The 24546-nt window shown below is 38.0% G+C and overlaps 1 protein-coding gene across 3 annotated transcripts in view; it reads right to left on the bottom strand.

Annotated features, from left to right (window-relative positions):
* The window catches only part of LOC140170199 (protein sel-1 homolog 3-like), a 45210-nt gene that overhangs the window by 5179 nt on the left and 15485 nt on the right, over nt 1–24546 (bottom strand). For 2 of the 3 annotated variants that reach the window (XM_072193532.1, XM_072193530.1), the window contains exons 8-18: nt 23133–23344; nt 17650–17784; nt 13127–13244; nt 12263–12324; nt 11484–11603; nt 8738–8881; nt 5411–5473; nt 4467–4640; nt 3514–3638; nt 2651–2734; nt 47–137 (exon numbers count right to left, since the gene is read on the bottom strand). In XM_072193532.1, the coding sequence (XP_072049633.1) occupies nt 47–137; nt 2651–2734; nt 3514–3638; nt 4467–4640; nt 5411–5473; nt 8738–8881; nt 11484–11603; nt 12263–12324; nt 13127–13244; nt 17650–17784; nt 23133–23344 (1328 nt within the window). Of the gene's footprint in view, nt 1–46; nt 138–2650; nt 2735–3513; nt 3639–4466; nt 4641–5410; nt 5474–6243; nt 6388–8737; nt 8882–11483; nt 11604–12262; nt 12325–13126; nt 13245–17649; nt 17785–23132; nt 23345–24546 lie in introns of all 3 variants that reach the window. The other variant, XM_072193531.1, reaches the window with a different exon arrangement.

Here is a 24546-nt window from a genome sequence, read left to right as displayed (position 1 = left end):
TTGGTGGTGTGTGTGTTTGTTAGGGGTGTGTATGTGTTCTACTCACATTGTCTTCTTCACATAAATATGCCAGGTTAAACTGCGCTACTTCTACTCCTGCCTCTGCAGCCATCATGTAGTATATCATACTTTCAGACCTATAGAAAAATGCAGTCCATCAAATAATTTAATTTCAAACTATCAAACTGACACAAACAATTTTTGTTACTTGCAGTTTCAGGAAATTAAAAAAAATTTAAGCAAATTTAAAATGATTGCACAGTGTAGCTATATAGACATTTTCAAATCAAGATCGGAAAACAACAGTATTTATTCAGTAAGCTAGGGGGTAAAATTGGTGTACAATAAATCAAGCGGAATTATGTACCCTTTTGAGTGAAACAACAACATATTTAGCCTAAATCAGCATGAGTCATCACAGAGAAATGTTTTCTAAAGGTATTGAACTAACACTTCCACTATTTGGCACTTCACAATGTGACATTAAAAGAAAGAAAAATGCAAATGTTTGTCGTCGGCGACACATCTGATTTGGTCTTCATGTGGTCTTCGCAATATAAATATCAATCTCTTGCACAAGCCATACCCAACGCTTGACCGTGTCTTTCACTCAGATTTGAGCAGATTCAGACGTATTAGTTGCGTTTGTGTTAGCATCAATGACCCGGCATTGTAAACAGGGTCATCCATAACAAACTTCGGAAAACTTCCGATTTGAAAAGGTCTATTGCTCTCACTTGAAGTAAATTACTGTATAAGTGGTAATTTTCGCGAGGGTTTTATTTTCGCGAATTTCGCGATTAGAGCTCCAACCGCGAAAATAACACCTCGCGAATGTATGCAATAATGTATTACAAGTATAGGGAAGGACTGGGCAATCGCGAAAATAACTTTCGCGAAAATGTGTCTCTCACTCCAAATCGCGAAAATAACTGTACGCGAAAATTACCACTTATACAGTATGACATTTGTGACCGTACACCACGAATGAGCCGTAAATGTCCTCAATTGTTTTCTGAGTTACAGTGTAAAATGGGCATGAAGGTCATATTCATAGGTATTTCAATTTGGTGCTACTTGTACCTCATTTAATGAGATACACGTAGCACCAAATTGAAATACCTATGAATATGACCTTCATGCCCATTTTACACTGTAACTCAGAAAACAATTGAGGACATTTACGGCTCATTCGTGGTGTACGGTCACATTTAGTAAGTCACATTCACTTTAGGCGTCACATCGAATTTGACCCTATAGCACTATCTGTGCCGATTAGGCACCCTTGACTCTTCCTATCATACCCTGGTAATGTAATAAATTGAACCAAACGTAATAATTAACATTTGCAGAGTTTTACAGTTTTCCATTTTTAAATATAAAACAAAATCACTATGCTAATATTCAGGGTACGATTATACAAAGAGTCATTACATTAAGATAAATTGAATGTTGTGTTTGTGTCCTTAGGGCTCATATTGAAATTCCCTTACACAGGAAGGTGTGCGCCATCCTGCAGCTTTCCTGTGCTAGCCTTCTTTTGTTAAAATTCTGTGTGATTATATAACACTGCAATTACCCACTTAAATTAGGAGCGCGCTTTCCTGGGTTGTGCGATGAGCCATATGTAGTCAGTTTGTTTTCTTCCCATTCGTCATGGACCACTTCAAAAGGCAGGGTGTAGGGGAGAGTGGGGTAAGTTGAGCCACTTTTTACATTTATTTTCACTACGCTCAAATAAATAAAGCAGGACCCAAATGCAATGTTACAAATGAAACATATTTATGTTTACTTGGTTATGATACCACAAAATTGTAATCAATATTTTGCACTTTCGCACAGTGAGACGCCAAAAATTATTTGCAAATTGGCTCAACTTACCCCAACGGTGGGGTAAGTTGAGCCATTCGTGGGGGCAAGTTGAGCCACCATAGAAATGCACAGTATATGCCATAACTGTGAAATTCAATTTTGCCTTTTTTTAAATTGTTGTTTTCAGGTATTTATTTGAAAAATAGTTTGATATAGAAGTAGTTTGATCTAAATATTGCATACAAGTAATTTCTGACAAGATATTACTTTGAATAAAAAAATTGGGGACATTTCTGCAGGTTTTTCCTATGCTCAACTTGCCCCATGGCTTTTGGCTCAACTTACCCCATGTGACCCTTTTTGTCAACAACCGAGCCTCCCACCTGACTAAAACTTGTTACAGTTGTAAATAGTTTTCTAAAATAGTGTTCATATATCACATCCTCAATACCCAGAATGCTATCATTTTAGCCTTTTTCTTTCTGGGTAAAACATGAAAAAAATTGTTTTTTGCCAAAAGTTCAACAAAAGTGTGAAAAATGAACTTTCTAATGCTGCTTTCTTACCCTATGTGCAAGTGATTCCATATTACACTTGAGAAGCCTTTGTTATGTCATATACAAAGAAGTGGAACTGCAAAGTAAGATAAGTTTTTAATTTTCTTTCTAGAGGGGTGGCTCAACTTACCCCCTGGCTCAACTTACCCCACTCTCCCCTATCACTGATGCATATAATCCATCCGTTTTATGACCGAGCTTTCCTGAGGTGGCGCTTAGCGAGGGAATCCTGCTTTCTTTCTGTGTGGCGTAGTGTACGGTATTTCAATATGAGCCCTTACCATGAGCCTTCCAGGTAGGCATCCAGTCCTTTACGTAATGTACGACCCATTTCAACATTCTGCTCCGCTATAAATCTCGCCCATCTGAAAGTAACAAAAAACATTCAAATCTCAAAATTATATTGCATAGTCTGTAAGCCTTTCCCAAGGCAGTATAGATATTGTTTTTATTGTATCTCCAAACTTAATGGTGATAAGTAGGAAAAGTCTACATTTTCAGAAAGGAAATGACGCAAAGAATCATACGACAATCAAGGAAATTAAAGTTGGCACACTCTGGCATACTAAATGTAAATCGCCACCCCTCTCCCCCCGTTAAATGTTGATGAAAGCACTTTTTTCATTGGGCTCTCCTGTGTCTCCAACATTGATTGAGGGGGAATGGGGGAGGGAAGGGGAAAGGAGAAGGTATGTACTTCTCATCCAACATAGTTATACTAATTTCATTGACCTATCAGAGCGGCAATGAAGAGTTCCAACATATTGTCAAGGTGTGCCAACTATTAATGTTGTTGAATCGGGAAAATTGCTTTGTCGACAATATTGTCGACAACAGCCTTGTCGACACCAGCCCTATCAGAAGGCCAAAAATGAGACCCAATTAGTGACACATCCCTGTATATCCGTTTGTACTGGGAATCCCAGATTGATATTGATAAACTGCGCTATTCCATTTGAATTCCACACACCCCATGGAAGACATGACCTTAATCTCCCATACAGAAGGTGTATATTTCAAATTGATTCACCCATTCAGGTAACCCCATTTAAAATGCACACTCCCTGTGTGGAAGATTAAGGTTATGTCTTCCATAGGGGGCGTATGGATTTCATCTGGAATAGCCCATTGATAGTACACTTACACAGCAGCATACTGACTATGTCTGAGCATATTGCTATGTCCTTGGTTATAGATTTCAGCGACCATTAATCCTGAGTCCATATGGCCTCCAGCTGCTGACTTGTAGTAGTACTCGAATGCCTTAGCCTGCAGAAAATTAGGAAACAAGTAGAATTGTGTAGATGCTGCAGATGATAATGATATAATATTGGATGGCTGAGCATGATACCATAACATATCGGATGAGTCATAAAAATATCGGACGAGCCAGCGGCGAGTTCGATATTTGTATGACGAATCCGATATGTTATGGTATCATGCGAAATAAGCCATCCAATATTATCATTATTAGGTTTTCTTAACTCCTAATAATCCTGAAAACATAATAATGCAAAATATCGGAACCCTCAGCCAGGTACAACGTTTCTTTAATATCATTAGTTTTTCATACAATAAGTTAACAACATTTTGGGGGAAATTGTGAAAAAAAAAATTCAAAAACACAAGTTCTACAGTCAGGACTGTAAATTCCAGAGACTAATTTTTTTTTTTGGGGGGGGGTCGGTTTGGAGTGTCTCTGGACCTAGAGCTAAATACTTGCATCATTTATGGTTGACTTTAAAAAACTATTTTTCTTATAATTCTTTTTTAAATGATTTTTTTAAATTCAAGTATATATCTCCCAACCCCACTCCAATTTTGATAATTTTTCAACTAACAAGTGGTGAGACTATACTTGAGTCAGTACACAGGCATGAAAGTGGCTTTACTTGAAAAAAGCTGAAGTAGAACAAAAAAAGCTGAAAAACAGCGTGAATTTGGCAAAAAAGACCCAAAATTGGGCTGAAAATAAATAAAAATGCGTAAATTTGAATAGTCAAAAAAGCTGAATTCATCTGATTAGCTGAAAAATCTCATGTCTGAGTACAGTACATGTCCATTGTCCAAATACAACAATGAGTAAAAGCAACTTACATCATCCGCAGGATGGTTAGGGTACTTGCCAACCCTATAGAGGTAGCCCAGGTTATGTGCAGCATCGCGATGACCCATTTTATCTGCCTTCTCAAAGTACTCTACAGCTGCTGTAATGTTCCGCTGATGATTCAAGGCATACCACCCCAGAGCTGTGTAGGCTGGAGCATGACCCTGCAACACAAGTGAACAATGCACACAAAAAATTATCTCTAATGATTAAAGGCATACCAGCCTAGAGCTGTGTAGGCTGGAGCATGACCCTACAACACAAGTAAACAATGCACACAAAAATTTATATCTCATGATCTAAGGCATACCAGCCCCGAGCTTTAATTGTAAGCTGGAGCATGACCCTACAACACAAGTGAACAATGCAAACAAAAATCTATATCTCATGATCTAAGGCATACCAGCCCAGAGCTTTGTAAGCTGGAGCATGACCCTACAACACAAGTGAACAATGCACACAAAAATTTATCTCTCATGATCTAAGGCATACCAGCCCAGAGCTGTGTAGGCTGGAGCATGACCCTACAACACAAGTGAACAATGCACACACAATGTTATCTCTCATGATTCAAGGCATATCACCCCAGAGCTGTGTAGGCTGGAGCATGACCCTACAACACAAGTGAACAATGCACACACAATGTTATCTCTCATGATTCAAGGCATACCAGCCCAGAGCTGTGTAAGCTGGAGCATGACCCTACAACACAAGTGAACAATGCACACCAAAATTTATCTCTCATGATCTAAGGCATACCAGCCCAGAGCTGTGTAGGCTGGAGCATGACCCTGCAACACAAGTGAACAATGCACACAAAAACTTATCTCTAATGATTAAAGGCATACCAGCCCAGAGCTGTGTAGGCTGGAGCATGACCCTGCAACACAAGTGAACAATGTACACAACGAAATACATGTTTAATTTTACTCACCAGTTCTGCTGATCTATTGAGATGTTCCAGTGCTTTGGTATAATTCTTGGCTGTGCCTTGACCCTGCAGGAAGCAATATGTTAGGTCAAATAATGAGCAAATTTCTGGTAATGTGGGTTATCATTTATTATGTGGAATTAATTTTCCAAATAAATGATGCCATAAAGGATGGATGCATAACATAACATAAACAATGTCTATTAGTTTTGCTACTACATGTTAAAAAAAAACCAGTTCCATTTACAAGCTTAAACTGCATGAGAAAAAATAAATTATAGATAGATAATACCTAAATTTTCATTCCAGCATTTATGAAAGAAAAGGTATAAATGTAGCTTGTAGAATGTGCAATGGTATTAAATTGAAACAGCTGAACTTAATTTGGTCTAGCAATAGACTTCTTTGAGCAAGGTAACATATTTTATGAAAATTATTGAAGACCGAAAGAGTCATACTGTTTGGGGAGTGAAACCTGTTGTCCTTGCTTTGAAATATCGCTAGGACAAAATTAACCAAAATCATTTGTATGCCTTTTTAAAGACCAAATGCACATTGATTATGGTCAAGTTAGTGTAAACTTTGCACAATTTTGCACCTTTCACACACATTTGTCCCAGGAGAGACATTTTGGTAGTGGGGCAATTTTGCCAGGTCAACCACTGCTACATGTACTATACAGATATGTTAGTAAGAATTATTTAACTCACTGTTGTATCTCACCCTAATGCCATAAATCACACAGTAATTTTCACCCTAAGCAATACAATACCATAATCATACAGTAAATTCTCACCCTAAGCAATACAATGCCATAATCATACAGTAAATCTCACCCTAAGCAATACAATGCCATAATCATAGAGTCCAACAGGATTTCTTGGCGACTCCCTCACCGTCATTTCATAATACTTAGCTGCAGCCTTGATATCACGTTTCACCCCGCCTGATCCCCAGAACATTATTCGTGCAACAGAAGACTAAACAAACGCCAGCGATATCAGACACAAAATAATATTCAAAGCATGTGGTTATCAATCAGTCAACAAATTTACATATCACATTAACATGAGGAAGTACACCATATCCATTGCCATGGAAACAGACAAAGGACTAAAATTGTGCATGAAGGGATAGGATAATCAAATGGGTTGGTCAAAGGTACCTATTTTATGTTTGGCCAATTCAAACGGCATGCACAACCAGAGTAATCAAAGTATACCGTAACCGAGATCGTATAGTGCCACATGATGACATGCTGACATGCTTTTACCACAAGAACTGAGATGAAGTGACTTGGGTAACGCTAAAAAGTTTTCAGAATTAAACCGCATGCAACCAAAAGCCAACCATTTCAAATGCTGCAAATATCCACAAAGAAAAGAAAGTATTTGATTACTGAACAACTGAACAAGCATCTTTCTCTAACCAGGAAATTTGCTACAGAAAAAACTGACACTCCTTCAGAAATGATTATGCTTAAAACAATAGAAACAATCTATTCAAGTTTGTTAGTACACATTAAAAACAATCGCAAAATACATCGTTGTTGGGCAGGAAAAACCCCCTATGTGTCATTGGCCCCTGAACATGTTTAAAGAAAAACTTCCTATGTAACCTTTTGGCTGTTTTTGTTTTAAACATGTTCAGGGCCACAATCACATTTTCCTGCCCAATGACAACATTTATCTAAACCATGACTCCAATTACTGGGCTATTCCAGTTGAAATCCTTACACCCCTATGGAAGACACCACCTAATTATTCTCCCACACAGGGAGTGTGAATTTCAATGGGGTTATCTGAATGGTCGACTATATTAATTTGCAAGTCTACACCCTGTGTGAGATATTAAGGTCTTGTCTTCCACAGGGGGTGTATGGATTTCAACTGGAATAGCCTATTGCTTGCAAACAGTCTTATTATATACCGTTTCTCTCTATCTCTGTCTTTCTCTCATTCTTAATAAAAAAAGTACGACTTTTCTCTTTGTCTGCTCATCACAGTGAAAGTTAGACTTACCATATTTCCTTTGAATTAACATTTTTGTTTGACTTTCAGTACTTCTTACTCTTAAGTCCAAAAAAAAAAAAGTTTGCTTGTCCTCCACCGACCGACCCTAATCTGGAAAAAAGTTTTTTTTGTTTTACTGTACAAATGAATATCTACTCTACTTTTGGAAATTCCAGAAAAAGTTTTCTTCCAAGATTTTTGGCATCCTGAAAAGTTTTTTCGAGCAGAAGAATATCCCAATTCACAACTATTTGGGCTATTTATTATGCTAATTAAAGGCATACAGTCATGTCTTGGCTATGACCTTTCAAAAAATATTTTTTTGAAAATCCAGACTGGCCGACCCAATTCTGAAAAAGTTGTGGAGCACAAGCAGATAATCTTTTTTTTTTGGCCTAATGTATAACACACTTCACTGATACACACACATACATTTATACCAATTCATGCCACTTAAATATTTGCATGATTATTATTACCAGAGCAAATAGCAACATTACTTCACCCATATCAACAAGTACAAACAAATATGCAAAATACCCTTACATAATCTCTATACTTTGTTTGGCACATTATAGGCAAAACTTGGTCTATTGTGGTTTCATGATATACATGCATACCGCTGCCCCTATGCCGAGTGCATTTTTGTTTTGTGCAACTGGTCCACACTTTAATTAATTTATGCAAGACTTCAGTGACAGGCAGTGGCGTAGCGAGGATTTTGGTGTGGGGGGAAGCCAAATTTTTGTCCCCATTTAGGGAGCATGGCCAGATTTTTGTCGCCATTTGTCAATTTTTTGTCCCATTTTTGGTCATTTTAAGGACATTTTGCTCTTTTCCGTCCCCATTTTGTCCCTGAAATTTTTTTGAGGGTGGGGCACCCCCCCCCCCCCCGCCCCTGGTTACGCCACTGGTGACAGGCACACTAAACCAACCCAAGTAACTTTCACTTATTACATTTTAAACAAAGTATTAACAGGCAACCTTTTGCAAAAATAGCTGAGACCAGTTTAAATATGAAGAGTCCTTGTGTAGTAAATGTTGTTCATTGATGTAGAACATTTGTGAACAAGGCCTTGTCCTGAATTTTAATTTCGTAACATGTCCTTCCCTGTCTGGGCAAATATTGAAAGTCGCACAATGGCTCGCAACAACAGTCAAGCGTTTATATTTTTTCAACTCTGGCATTTTTTGCAAGCTATAATATACAAAGTACTGGAGTTAACAAGATATTTTATATTATAGTACTTACATTATAACCTTTTCGCAATGTCACTGGTCTCAATTATTCTCCCATCAAGATTAAAACCCAACTCACCCTGAGTAATATAACAGCCATGTCATAATTCGCCAGCGGATCAGCCGGATTGTTCGCCAAATATTCATTGAAGTACTGAATAGCCAGAGGTAGATCCCGTGTGACCCCATGCTGACCCCAAAAGAGCATGCGTGCAAGGTTGATCTGATAGAAGATGGGGTGGTACCATTATCATGCAGGGAGATGGAGAAAGAAAATGAAGAGAAAAGCGTGAGGGATATAGTGGTATGATTTTGGCAAAATGCTGAATAGCGATTCAACTATTTGTTAACATCACATTACGTATGGATTCTCTTGAATTAAAGAAGTGGGATCAGGCAACATTGAATTGACCATAACCCTGTATGCCACACTCTGTAGCTAATTAATCATGCTGAATCCCAGTAAAATAATTTATATGCTGCCCTACGGGTCTCTACCATCGGATCCCCGATATCGTAATCATACATAACATGGTTTAACAAACGGAAAATTTCAGTATTCTGTCAAAATCATAACTATATATAATGACCTGCTCTTGCAAAATGAGCATTAAGTCCCCAGGGCACTAAATATACAGTCCAACAAACATAACAAAATTCAACAGAAAATAAAAGACATTGGAGGAAATATTTATGTTTGGAGACCAAAGAAAGGAGTCATCCTAACATGTTTGGTATGATTTTAAAAGGTAAGGTATCAAATAAGGATTTCAAATTTGGAATATCTCAGAAATTTATTTTGTCAACTTTATGCTTATTTTGTGAGAGCAGGTCTAATGTTAAACTGGTTCGCTGAATAAACAAAAAAAATAGTTTGTCTCTCTTTGTTTGTTTAAATGACCCTTGCATTTTTTTTTTTTTCAAAACTTTGACATCACAAATTATTATAACACATGTTTTTTAAAACAGGTTCTTCAGTCTCCTAAAACGTTTTAATCCAGAGCAAACAGGTAGTAAAATATATCCCAATTTACACCTTTTATTGGTTTTGTTTTGGAAAATTAAATATGCAGGTTTTGGCTATGAACTAACAAAAAAGAAGTAAAGAATTTTGATAAAATTACATAACAAAACCCATCACCATCAGCAAGACCTTTACAAGTATATGTGACCCTCCGCAAACATAAGGCTAGATGATAATATTAGAAATTCTTCAAACAGTTAAATATGCATGTACATTTGAGACCGTTCACTACGAATCAGCCGTAAAGTCGACCCCGGTCAATTTTGTTTTATTTCGTGTTTACAAAATATATATCATAAGCTTTAAATGGTATATCATTTGACTTCAAATGATATCCAGAAGCGGGGTTATGGTTTGTTGAACTCTGCTCCTTCAACAAAATTGTACCTATTTTTGGTTCTTCATGTCTCTTTTTCCACATTGCTGGTAATAAATATCAAACAGTCATAATATGCGGTCATTTCAAGTCATCCCCAAGTCAACGAGGTTCAGAAATGTCCTCTCATTGTTAATTGTTGGTTGTATATACCTAGACAAAATACAATGCTTTGATATACCCACCACTTGAACAAGATTTACCAAAGCAAACAAAGACTAGAGCTATTTAATGATTCTATAGAAATAGGTAGGAGACTATTATCTTCTTCAGCAATAGGATTATTGATTGGTTTAAACAGTGTTTGACTCGTGCTATCAAATGAGAAACATGTCACAACAAATTGATGTACCTATGGATACGACCTTCACGCACATTTCACACTGTAACTCGGAATACAATTTGCTGACTTTATGGCTCATTCGTAGTGTACGGCCACATTTATTCAATCATCACATTAAAATACATGTACTTCTGGGGCCAAACGTTCAAATGTTTTCGTTCGTCTCAGCGCACCGTTCGCAAGGACCCGAATACCCCCAATTTTCTCCCCATAGCTGATGGCGCAATTGTATGTGACGGTATAGGGAGTCCCGGTTCTCCTTCTCTAATTCTGTAACCACATCTATAGGTGGTCATAGCCATAGCGTTATAGTTTTACATGATGGCAAAGCAGTAGCGCAGTACAGGAAGGTTGTTACAGCCCATCTTAGATATAACATAAGATATTGACCTTTTAGGTAAATCCCATCAGCCTTTGCGAGTACACCTGAGATGTTGTCATTTGACGTCACGCTGACTTGCAATGCGCAGTAACAATGTTCACTAAACGATGTGCCCATCGGTCCAACGCCTACTGATGACAAATGACGACATCCCAGGTGAACTCGCAAAGGCTTATGGGATTTACTGAAAAGGTCAATTGTTACAAGAATTTGGCTCCTACATTAGGCTATTCCAGCTGGAATCCATACGCCCCCTATGGAAGACATAACCTTGTTCAAATGGAGTTACCTGAATGGGGGAATCCATTTGAAATCTACACCCCCTGTGTGGGAGATTAAGGTCATGTCTTCCACATAGCACATTGGGAGCACGGTGGCCTAGCGGAATGGGCACTGACTCATAATCGTAAGGTTGTGGGTTCGAGCCCAGGCGACGCCATCGTGTTGTGCCCTTGAGTAAGGCACTTTATCTCGATTACTCCTCTCCACCCAGGTGTTTAAATGGGTACCGGCATTCTTAAATGCTGGCCCAATCGCCAATGAAAGAGAGATGGGCACTCCTTTCACTGTTTATATACAGGATCGTCTCCTTTACCTTTACTTTCACTTCCACATAGGGGGTGTATGGATTTCAACTGGAAGAGCCTGCTGTGAGTAATTTGACATACTAGTCCAATCCACTAATTGCACTCAACCCTACCTGTGCTTCGGCAAGACCTTTCTTTGCCTGATATTTCATCCACATGAAGTAATCTCCTTTCTCACCAGTTTGATGCCGCAATGCGTCCGTGTCTGTCAGACGTACCATCTCTGTGTATATCTACACGATACAAATAAATTATGCAATGTGCTAAAGTTTGTTCAGTTTAATAATTGGCAAAAAATATTTGGTTTCTAGCTGTTACTGTGCGCATCAATAAAGTTCCAATGTACGCTCATGTAAATTCACATAGAGCTGAAGGGGATAAGCTTAAAATTGATTAAGAAATTTAAAAGCTCTATTTTGATTGGTTACTGGGATAAAAAAAAAAACGCAGTGATTTATAGTGTGCTATGCACAGGCACAACACCTAGACGTTGATCCACAAGCCTCAGAACACTTTACAGGTTGTCGCTGACCACTACGGCCCCACATCATTCCAAAAACCATTAAACAACAATTCAGGGACTTTTGCTGCTTCAAGAGCGCACACCCTAGACATTCCACAAATAAGCTTCGCAACCAGGATCAGCTCCCCGTGTTTCGCACGGGTTACAACAAGACAAATTAGCAGTAAGTTCCTTGTCCAGGGGAATTTCAAGCTGACTCCATTTTTCCACGTGAGCATACTAGGCACCGCCAGGGTACGATCCCACAACCTCTCGCACCATAGTCGAACGCCTTATTGATTGAGCTAACTTGACTGCTTGTTTTATATCACATAATTAACCAATCGTAGGCACTGTAAGAAAGGGTGAACAGTTTTCTTTAGGTCTTACCCCATCAGCAGCATGCTTCTCTTTGTCTTTGACTGTCTTGTCGGCAACATTCTTGAAGTAACCTAAAATAATGAAAAATAAATGGTTGGGTAATCTAAAGAATATTGGCATTTGAAAAATGAGTTAAAAGGATTAGCAGTTTCATGCAAAATTCATTCTTTGTACAGCACAACCAGGACATTGTAAGGTGTTGATTTTCTCCACTGCAATCCTGATAAATGATAAAGCATTCCAAATTGTTACTTTGATATTGACTAGGAAGTTTAATTCATCGTAAGTGGGAAGGGTTGAGAGCATTTTGGGACGATTCCGCTACCTTAGCAAAACCTAATAACTCCAATAGCTGCTATTGTCACGGAGGTATAAGTGCGTTAGTGTTATAGACCTGATGGGGAAGTCCGCTTTTGGTCTATACGCTAGCGCGCTCGCCTCTTAATCCCAGGGTCGTGGAGCCACAGGATATTTCCGTGAGGGTTCGTGACACTATGTGTTAAATACATACAATACTTAAATTGTCAATATCCAAACAGCACCTGATTGTGAGATACATGTACAAGTATGGCTCAATGTACACAGGACCGATGGCTTAATGTCCCCTCCAAAGGACGGGGTACTCTCATATGGTTCATTTACCCAATTCCAAAATAATAATGCACCATTTGGAGAGTGGAAGTTTGATTTTCATCTACAGATTTTTTTTTTTTCTTCCATGTTAATCAATACCCCAGCAAGTTAGCACTGCCAAGAACTGAACCCGGGACCTCATGTACCAGAAACAGGTACTCTTAACTACTAGTCCACGCTCTCCCATTAAAAGCGAGTAAAATTTGCAAGTCTCCATTTCTAGCAATGGTTATAGCTTACTGAATGCATAGTCGTAGTCCTGCGGCACGCCTTCCTGTCCACATTGGTGTTTATCACCCATAGCATTCACAGCCAGTGGGTAGTCTCCTTCTGCAGCCTTCAGTTGATACATTATGCCCTGTATATAAGCATATTGAAAAATATAAGCTTACATGTCTTGAGTACAAGACTAATAATAATAATCAGGATAATTTGTACACAATGAATAAATCTCCAAGTATGAAAATGTAGTAAAGTGCTCATATCACACATCCCAAATTGGGCTATTCCATTTAAAATCCATACTACCCATGTGGAATATTTAGCTAAAGTCTCCCACAGAGGGAGTATAAGTTTCGAATAGAATAAACAATTGGGTGACTTTTATTTGAAATACTCACTCCAGTTGTGGAAGACATAGGCAAAGTCATTATACAGGGTGTCTCAATAAAAATAGGCCCTGTGGATTGGGAGACGTAACTTAAAATGGCGGCAGTAAAATGAAAACTTTTTTAAAGATTCAAAAACCACGATGATTCTTCTTTGCAATGGTGCAAAAAGCGTCAAAATCCGTTCACGCGTCACTGAGAGAATTGGGATTGTACAAATAGACCCATTTTGGACCGTTCCAATGGGACAATACACATTAGACACTGATGTGCTGCACTGTAGTTTAGAATGCACAAAAAGAAATAAAGTAAAACTCTCCGTCTTGCTGGGTAGAAGGTACGCAAAATTAACCAATCAAATAATTTCTCAAAGAATGTTTTTCACACCTTTCTGTTTGGGTTAACAAAATGTGAAAATAATCTTCTAAAAATATTGTTCAAACATTTCTCAAGCAACACCGTGGTCAAGGGGGTCACTTTTAGTTTCATAGTATACACATATGTGACCAGAAAAACGCAAAAAAAGGGTTTTTTCCTAGAATGAATCTCGCGAATGGCGTTTAGGGGGTTAAAAACGCGCGACTAGTGATTTTCAAAACGGCCTAAACAGGATTTGCCCTTTTGAGCAAAAACACCTATGGAATTTAGCGCATTTTAACAACAAATAATTACGATTTTCATCTGAAAGGTACGCTGGATTTAAAAGAATACACCCTTTATATGTTTTTTTTAAATAATTTTCCAATATTCATAAAGTTTGAGTGATGGTCATGATGCATATCAGTCGAGGAAACACGTTTTGCGAATTAACGGGACCAATAAAATGACTAAACGCATCAACTAGCGTTTTGACCCCCTAAACGTGATTCTTTCTCTGATTCATTTTCTGTTCACGCATGTGTACACTATGAAATTTAAGTGACCTGTTGTTTCTTGAGAAATGCATAGAAGATATATTTTCACATATTACTAATAAAAAGAGAAAGGTATGAAAAACATTGTTTGAGAGATTGATTGGTTGGTTGGTTGATATTTTCAACCCAGCAAGACTGAGAGTTACTTCATTCTAAACTACAATGCAGCACATCATGTGCATTACCCCATTGGAACGGTCCAAAAATGGGTCTATTTGTACAATCCCAATTATCTCAGTAATGCGTGAACAGATTCTGATGCTTTGTGCACCATTTTAAGGAGAAAACATCAGGGTTCCTGAATCTATAAAGAAGTTTTGATTTTACTGCTGACATTTTAAGTTACGTCCCGTAATCCACAGGGCCTATTTTTATTGAGACACCCTGTACAGGGGGAGTATGGGTTTCAAAATTATTAACTCTGACTAATTATGTGTCTTAATTAATTACTCTGACTAATCCATGTGTCTGATAGGTAGGGGTCACTGAGCAGATTTCCATCTTGTAATAATGTAATAATGTGTACATCCATATCGGGAGGGTGGGCTTGTCGGCTGCTGCATGTGCCTCTTTTCATTTGTTGGCCTTGGGTGGATGCGGACTCGTCCCGGGTCCCGGTCGCTTGGGGGCGTCCCCGGGTTGCCTGGTTTGGGAATGTTTTCTGTATTCCTTCATGTAGGCAATGTGGCTTGGGGATGATCTGGAGTGGCCTCCACGTGGCATGGGTCTGGTTTTTGTTCTTGGCTGGTAGGTGGGGGAGGCATGTGTGATGGCTGGCGGGTGCATCCTTGTGATGTGGATGTACACACAATGTGTTTAAACAGTGCAATAGTATATATTTTATGTAATTGCCCCAATGGGTTGGAGGAGTCACACCTTTTGGTGACAGTGTCTTGATGCTTCTGACTCTTCCTGGCTAGCCCATTGGGTCTATTTTACTTTTGTTTCCTTTTGTATGTATTGCGTAATTTTACTTTGCTTTTGATGTATTTTGGCCGAATTTGTAAAATAAAATAAAATAAATAAAATTACATTTGAAAAACATACTCCCCTGTGTAAGATATTTCCAAAATCTTCCACGCGGGTAGTGTGGATTTCAACTGGAACAGCCCATTGGTCAAATCACAAATAAATGTGCTGATAGCTTTTGGTGGGTTTCTTGGATGTTTATCACTGTGTAATGGATAGTCTATAATGGAACCCATGTTGCACCTAGCACCACTTTCCATAGTTGTCCAACTGATGCAACTCAAACATCCTACACTCTGCTCTTTCAGGGTTGCCAAACCTGCGATTTGGTAGCCCAATTGGGCGACTTTTGAAGATTTTTCCCGCGACTTTTGACAATTTCCGGTCCCATAGAAACCAATGGTTAAGAAAAAAATTGGGCGACTTTTCAACATTGGCTCCGCGACTTCGCTAGTTTCCTGCCCCATAGAAACCAATGGTTAAGAGAAAAATTGGGCGACTTTTCGACTTTTTGACCCGCGATTCGGGCTGAAATCTTTTGGCAACCCTGTGCTCTTTATGATTAGGACCAAGTAATAGTGCCCTCACAAATAACTAGTAATCATACCTTGGTCTTGTTTGAAATATTTTTGAACTTAATAATATAGGCATAGGGCTACATGAATTTTTAATTTTTGAAGATTCATTGATACTACTGTGTGTTAACCACATGAAATACATGTACCGTATTCATTCCAATAAGCGCCCATGCCCCAATAAGCGCCCACCCAGGGTATTTTCATTTTTCTAAAGGGTTTCACTAATGTTGAAGTGACGATAGACTTCAATACAGTGAAATAGCTAGGGGATTAGAAGTCCTGTGTAAACTTGCAATACATTTTCTTCATCAGAAAAGCTATTAGAACGTCTCAGGACCCTTTTATAACATGTGTAAATTTGTCTCTAATAAACGCCTGTTCGGAAAAAATTAGGTAAACCATGTAAAAATTAAGAGAGTAACACAAATCAACAAAAATCTGAATTGTCACAAATTAATTATCATCCATATTTGTCTAAAATAGTATGATTTCTGACAATCCAAATATTTTTTACAAAAACTTTATATTTTGTTGTTCTAGATGCAGAATTCAGGGCAAGCAATTAATGTTTTTTCCTCATGTTCCATATTCGCCTACAAGCATGACCATAATTCAAAGTTTTCCAAGTAGCATAAACTAGAATAACACATTTAATTTTGGGGGGGGGGGGGATTTTTTAGCAGCAAAATGACTTAAAGCCATAATGAACAATCTTATAATATGAAATTGGTAATTTTTTTTCAAACCTGGTTTTTTGCATCTTTGTAATGTTTACCAACTTGCACCTAAATGGAATCGGTCAGATTTGTTGTCTTTGTAGGTCACCAGAGCAAAGTTTGACATATAAGTCATAATTTTTTTATTATGACTTTATGTCCTCCCATAGAACTGCATGTTAAATGACCAAAACAGCCAGTGGGATTTCTTTCACTTTACTTGTTATTTCAGCTTAAAATGGACAGCAACCCTTCCAGGCAGTTATTACTAATATTATTTCAACATTTTGAATAAAGAATAACAAAATAAAAATTTGACGGAAATTGTACATTAAGGCTTTAACATCACCCAATAGGCCAGAAAACAATGATATGTTATTCATAACCTCATTAATAAACGCAATCCAATTACATTTAGTTATATATGAAAACGCGAACGCAAATCGAGGTCATTAATATCTCACAATTGACCGCAAAATGCATAATTGTTCCAATGTCGCACACAATTGACCGACGTTTGTGTGTTGTTGTGCGTCAAACAAACTGTGCGCGCGCTGGCTGCCATATTTGGATTACGCGCTACCATATTTGCACAGATTGTGATTGTTTGTTATTGGTCGTCATGTTTTAGCCTGATCGATTTTTGGAAAGGGAAGATATAAAAATCATCTATTTTTATAAACTTTTGAGCAAAATTTTGTGTTATTTTGTAAGATGAAGAGATTAAAGTGACGGTTATGAATGAGGTTAATAACTTTGCATCGGTAATATGTCGGAATATCCCCCGGGGGCTATTCCTTGGTTCCAAAGGCAAAATGTTTAGATTTTTCACAATGCCCTCCAAATAACCGATGCGCAGTTATTAACCTCTAAAGGGTGCATGCTACAGTAAATATTATTCTGAGACAAATGAATGCACAAAAACCAAGTGGCCTATGAAGTAGGTTACCATGTACCTAACTAGTGTAATATATTTACCTTGTACCTATCTGGTGTTATACCCATGCCACCTGAATATAAGGTAGACAGCATGTATGATGCCTCGTTGTTGTCATAGCAACTAGCTTGTTTCAAAATAGGGATGATTTGGGGAATGACGGTCATTCCTTCAACCTGCAAGAATAAAAAAATAGAAGAAAGAAAGGTATCAATTAATTAATCAATGATAAAAAAAACCAGACAAACAAACAAGACAATCAATCAATCAATCAATCAATCAATCCATAAACATTTTCTCCCATATTTGAATACTTTTTATACAAAATCAATCAATCAATCAATCGTTTGATTGGCGTAACATTAGGGTAGGTAGGTAGTGATTTCTTTTTTTTTTTACTTTTAAAGCTATAAATTATGTTTGATAAAGGGTTTGGGACTTTTTTTCTTTTTTTTTATTCAGTCAAGTTAGGGTCGGGCCTACTTTTAGGGTCTGTCAGGTTACACCAATCAAACAATTCTTTATTTTAGGCCTAATGATCTGATTTTCAGTTGTTATTGTATTACAATAGACACTTCAACAATAATACAATGTTTTAACTAGAACAAGGAAGTGAAAGTAACACTATTTTATCTAAATCATTAACAATGATACTGCCAAATGATAATAAATTACGCTTTTCCATTTCAAATCTCCCACACCCCTGTGGAAGATTTAAGAAAAGTCTTCCACAGAGGGAGTATGTTTTTCAAATGGAATTGGCTACAGTTATTTATTTTGAGACACACACTCCCCCTGTACATGACTTTACCTATATCTTCCATGAGTGTGTATTTCAAATGGAAATTAACCAATTCATTCTATTTGAAACCCATATACCCTCTGCTAAATCTGCCACAGGGGGAGTCTGAATTTCAAGTGGAATAGCTCATAGTTAAATCACTTTCTATTTGCTCGGCACCTGTTGCATGAGAACTACCTGCCGATTGGTGATTAAAGTGAAGATATCATGTAATTGACCAATCAGAGGCAATGTTAGATCAGCAGGTCATCATTGTATTGTCACTCAATCTACCTGTCGTTTCGTTTGCAGAGTTCACCGTTGCTAATAGCATGGAAACGTTCATCATGTTTTATCTGATCTGTTTATTTGCTATTCTCCCTTTCATTGCAGAATCATCTGCTCAATACCCAAAGGGGTTGCCTTGCAAAACGTACAACACCACCAAGCTAGACTGCTCTAGTAGGCTACTTAAAAGTGTTCCACCACTGAAAGACATCAATGTCACAAGTTTATATTTGACTAACAATCACCTTGGCACTGCCGATGGGTTGAGTTTCCTTCATCTCGCTTCACTTCAGGAATTGGACTTCAGTCACAACTCTGTAAGGAATGTTAGTTTTAAAACAAGCTCGTCTCTCCAAGTGCTGGACTTGAGCTACAATGAAATACTCAATATCAACACGGATACATGTACAGGTCTGGACAAGCTGGAAACTCTGGATTTAAGCCATCAAAAGCACCTGACATTGCATGGAAGCCCATTTCACATGAGTGCATCATTGAAACTATTAAATGTTGCGTTCTGTGGTTTGCTGGAGCTACCACCATTAGTATTTGATGCGTTACGCAGGTTGCAGAAGCGTGACATATCCTGGAATTCAATCAAAGCATTACCAGATGGTCTGTTTAAAGAGCTCTTCAGTCTGTAGTCTACTGTAGTAGACCAGTTTAATTTATCATTCCCTAAATTAATCTCTCTGACCTGAACCGGGAAAAACCTCATCATTCCTGTTCTGATTCAACAGCTCAGATATCCATGAGAAAACTGGTCTACTGTATTTCGAATATACAATGAACTATGCACTCTATAGTGGGTACGATGTTACCTCATTAAAAATGCAGTCTTGGCTGTTCATGTGTTTATGCACATATCCTGTGGTTTTTACAAATTAAGCCGTTTGAATAGCCGTCCAGCGCGTATTATTTGCACAAGGTCCAATGTATACACTTGACGTCGCGCACGTATACTGGCGATGGTTAAGCTGTCAAATGAAATCTGAATAAAACTTTACCTGACCCAGATAGAGCTACCCCACGTGGGTTGGGTTCAGTGAACACAGTGGGTTGGGCTAATGCATAAACATGTATGCTTGCCTATCTGTTATTGGTTAAGATTTACCACCCACATTGATTTTTACTTCATTAACATTCATCTCAGATTCGAGATGAAAGAGGTTGAGTCTATGTGTTAAGATATGGTGGGTCACACAGGTCATATCCAACTACCGCAGTCCTTTTTTCTCTGGGCAGGGCAGTCACTGGAGATGTGATGTGTTTCGTCATAGATTTTAAATGGTTTCATGCATGGAAACGTATGAATTGTTTATTTAAAAAAAAAGGAATGCAGCGCAGTCTATTCAGTCTGGAGTATTTAGATCTATCCAACAATCACATATCAAGCTTACCAGAGACATTGTTTGCAAACCTCGCCAGTCTAATCTACTTAAATATATCTGTGAATTCCATATCAAGCTTACCAGAAATATTGTTTGGGAGTCTCGCCAATCTCGAATACTTAAATCTATCCGCCAATTCCATTCCAAGCTTACCAGAGACATTGTTTGTGAACCTTACCAATCTGACATGTTTAGACATTTCTGAAAACAAATTTACCTCTTCACCGTGTAAAGCAGCAAAAGGCCTCCAAACGTTATCAGCACTTTACACTAATGTTCATTCTTTTGACTATGATGGCTGTTCTATTCGGAATCTGACTACACTCAGAGAGTTTTATCCATCGTTTCTGTTGTTAGATGCCATGATTATATGTGGGGGTGCCCTTACAACGGGTGTTTTGAATGAAAAATGCTTGCAACACTTACAGTTACCAGCTTCACTATCTACTCTGAACATTAATGTAGACCATATGGTGTTTTATTATATACCTTCAGTGATGGCTGGACTACTGGCTGGAATTGACATACAGGTAAATGTGTCATCACTGCAAATTTCATATTGCAGTAGTTCCCCTTTTGGTGTCCCCATCACGCCTGCTACAGATGATATATTTATTATGTTTCCGCTCCTACAAAACTTGAGTATAAAGGACCGCTGTCCTGGCGAAACTTCCCTGATTTTATCCAAGAACGTCTTTCGGGGCTTACCGCAGCTCAAGTCACTGGATCTCAGTTCTACTGCCCTGGATATTTTGCCTCAAGATTTGGATGATGCACTAGGAGTGCTTGCACACTCACTGAAACACTTGGATTTGAGTAATAACTACATACGTCAAATTGATTTCAACCAGCGTATCAGCATGCAATTGGAATCCCTGGATATCTCTCGTAATCCAATCAAACAGTTGGACCTATCGTCGCTCGGTAATCTAACCAATGTGCAATTGAATGATATCATCACAGATGATATTTCGGTGTGTATCGGCTTCAATTCAGTAATCGTAATCCTATCAAACAGTTGGACCTATCGTCACTCGGTAATCTAACCAATGTGCAATTGAATGATATCATCACAGATGATATTTCGGTGTGTATCGGCTTCAATTCAGCCCTCAAATGTATTAACATTTCTGCGACGAACATCGCTACATGGACATTGGGCCATTCCATTTAAAATCCACACTACCCCTGTGGACGATTTAACTAAAGTCTGCCACAGAGGGTGGATAAATGTTGAATAGAATAGACAATTGGGTAACTTCCATTTAAAATACTCACTCCAGTTGTGGAAGATATAGGAAAAGACATAATGCAGGTGGAGTATGGGTTTCAAAATGATTAACTCTGACCACTTACATTTGAAAAACATACTCCCCCTGTGGAAGATATTTCAAAAATCTTCCACAGGGGTAGTGTGGATTTCAACTGGAATAGCCCATTGTTTTGTCACTGGAACTCAAGCCCTACGCCATTGTGTGCTTTATCACCGGCACTTGAGGACATTACTTTTATCAGACTTAACTCTCTTCACGCGGGTGTCGACTGCAGATGACAAGTTTAAAAAAATATTAAAAAGTCAAAATTTCAGAAAAGTGACTTTTCATGACCATATTTGGAATCAGCATGAAAAATGCATTAAAATGAGTACAAACAAGCCTAGTATTGATTCAGTAGTTCTTAAGATAGCTCTTGATATTTTGAGAAAATATTTCAAAACTTGAACTTTTTCCATTGAAGCGCATGGCTAGCACGCAGAGCATTAACTTCAATAGGCCATTTGCATGGGGTAATTGCCCACAAGTCAAGTCACTTGTCATATCCGACTCAAAAGGAAATATTTTTGATGACGGAAAGGAAGCGTCACATTTTGATGACACAAAGAACATTGAATCAATACATACACACTGATCCACAGATCATCTGTCATCATGGTTAAAAACAAAATTTTCAAATAACAGAAAATGAATTTTTAAAATAATTCAATTGTATTCTTTCGATTCAAAAGAATTACATTTCAATGTCATAACAGCAAGCTTCCTCCTCTAAAATAAGGAACTTTGTGTTATAAATCCCAACTTTGGTTACATATGGGCAAAATGAAAAATGAAACAAATTGAAATAAAAATCACATGATTTTACAAGTTTCCTTGTTTGATCACTGATCATATTTCTTCCTTGTTCTTGACACAGATATCAAACTTTTTGGAAAAATGAAATAAAAAAATCACATAATTTTCCAAGTTTCCTCCTCTAGTCACTGATCATGCTGATCATCTTTCTTCCTTGTTGTTGTACATATCAAAAGTTTTGGCAAATCATATGTGTACATCCATATCAAAACGATGCACTTGTCGGCTGCTACATGTTTCTCTTTTTAAATAATAGTTAGGAATAAATACCAGACTCACCTCAAGTGGAGGTCACCTCAAATTATACCAAAGTCACTTGATTTAGGAACACAGAGAACATATTCCTAAACCATGTGACCTGGGGATGATTTGAAGTGATGTCCACTTGAGATGAGTCTGGTATTTGTTCCTAGCTATCATGTGAAATGAGACACATGTAGCAGCCGACAAGTGCATCGTTTTGATATGGATGGACACATATTTGGATATGAAGTTTTATGGATTGGCAATGCAGCGCCGTATTACATAGCCTGGAGGTAGTCGCATGACTGAAAACTTAGTGAAGCCTATTGCACTTAACAAGTGTGAAATAGCTGCCTTATACAGTGACTTCCCTATTGCACTTAACAAGCGTGAAATAGCTGCCTTATACAGTGACTTCCCTATTCAGTATCGAAGTTACGTAATGTTACTATGTCAACGGGATCACGCGCTAGAGTAATGAACCACGATCGAAATGATCACCACAGAAAGTATATGGCACTCGAAGGCATACCAAAGTAGCGTGATCCGTAACCAAGAGAATTACGTAACCACTCGATGCTGAATTGCACTTACCAAGCGTGTGAAATAGCTGCCTTTAACAGTGACTTCCCTATTGCACTTACCAGGCGTGAAATAGCTGCCTTATACAGTGACTTCCCTATTGCACTTACCAGGCGTGAAATAGCTGCCTTATACAGTGACTTCCCTATTGCAGGGAAATTTGACTGGTATGTTTGACCTGTTGCTGCGGCTCGTCTGATGGCGCTCCATAAAGATTTCAGGTGACGTGGTGGACGACGTCCCCATGGTCGGCAGAACGGCTGTGGTGGAAAGTATGGTTGATCAAGCCCTAGAACTGAGTTGAAAGAGCCTGGACAAATTTCTGAAACAGGGAAAAATGGGGAAAAGGGATAACTTAAAATTACCTCTTTTTTGACAAATAAATATATCTCCAACTTTCCTTTTCTCTCCATTTCCCACTCTTTCAGTTTCTTTGCTCTCTTCATCCAATTGGGCTATTCCAGTTGAAATCCTTACACCCCCTATGGAAAACATGACCTTCATCTTTCACACAATAGGGTTACCTTAATGGGTGATCCATTTGAAATCTACACTCCCTTTGTGGGAGAATAAGATCATGTATTCAATAGGGGGTGTGTGGATTTCAACTGGAATAGTCTATTTTGTGGGCTCTGTGTAATACTGCTTCATTTTCATTTTGAGAAAAATAATTGTGTGTGCCCTCATAGTCCTTTGTATATAAAGAGCTTGGTTGCAAAACCCCTTACATCCACTTGAGCAATTTTGAGACAACATAAAAAAAATCATCAAAAAAATCACTGAAAACAAAAGCAGTTTTAGCGGGATGCTTGGGTAGGATGAGCATCCCGCTAAAAACCACACGTAAGTAAAACACACGTAATATTATAATAAATAAGTAAATAAAAACAAGATCAATTGTGATGTGATCAAGCAAAATCAGTCGGAACTCAGAAATATTGATTTTGAGATATAGCTAGGCCCCGGCAAAAAACGCAATTTTTTGAAGTAAAAAACGAGATCCAAAGTATTGAAAAGCGAGAAAAGCGAGATTTCCCCGAAAAATGGCATAAGGAGCTTTAAAAACGCCCGAAAATACGAAAATCCGAAAAAAAAATATTTAAAAAATTCCATAAAAAGCCCTCTGTTGTTCAGATTAGGTCAATGACAACAATGAGGATGTGCTTCCTTTACTACCTTGTCGTCAGACGGCAAAAAAGTGACAAAAATTTGACCTTGAATTATGTTTTATAGTCAAAATATTCCAATAATTCAATAAATATAACCATATTTGGCCTAAACTTGAACTCATTTGCAATGAAATATCATTTTTATTAAGTAAAGAATGGCTTTTGCACCTAGCAATGTGGTTGCAATGCTGTTGAATTCTGCACTCTTTTCCGATGTTGAAGTTCATTTCATGGAATTCAACGAACTTTTATGGCATAAAGCAACATTTTTATAGTAAGTATACTGCTTGGAAACTTTCTTAAAAAGCGAGATAATTGGTTAATAGCGAGAATCACGGCGTGAAAAGCGAGATCT

The sequence above is a fragment of the Amphiura filiformis genome, chromosome 14 (genome assembly GCF_039555335.1).
Source record: "Amphiura filiformis chromosome 14, Afil_fr2py, whole genome shotgun sequence".
NCBI classification, from domain to species: domain Eukaryota; kingdom Metazoa; phylum Echinodermata; class Ophiuroidea; order Amphilepidida; family Amphiuridae; genus Amphiura; species Amphiura filiformis.
Note: the sequence above shows the minus strand (reverse complement) of the source record. Positions and strands in the feature narration are given on the sequence as shown.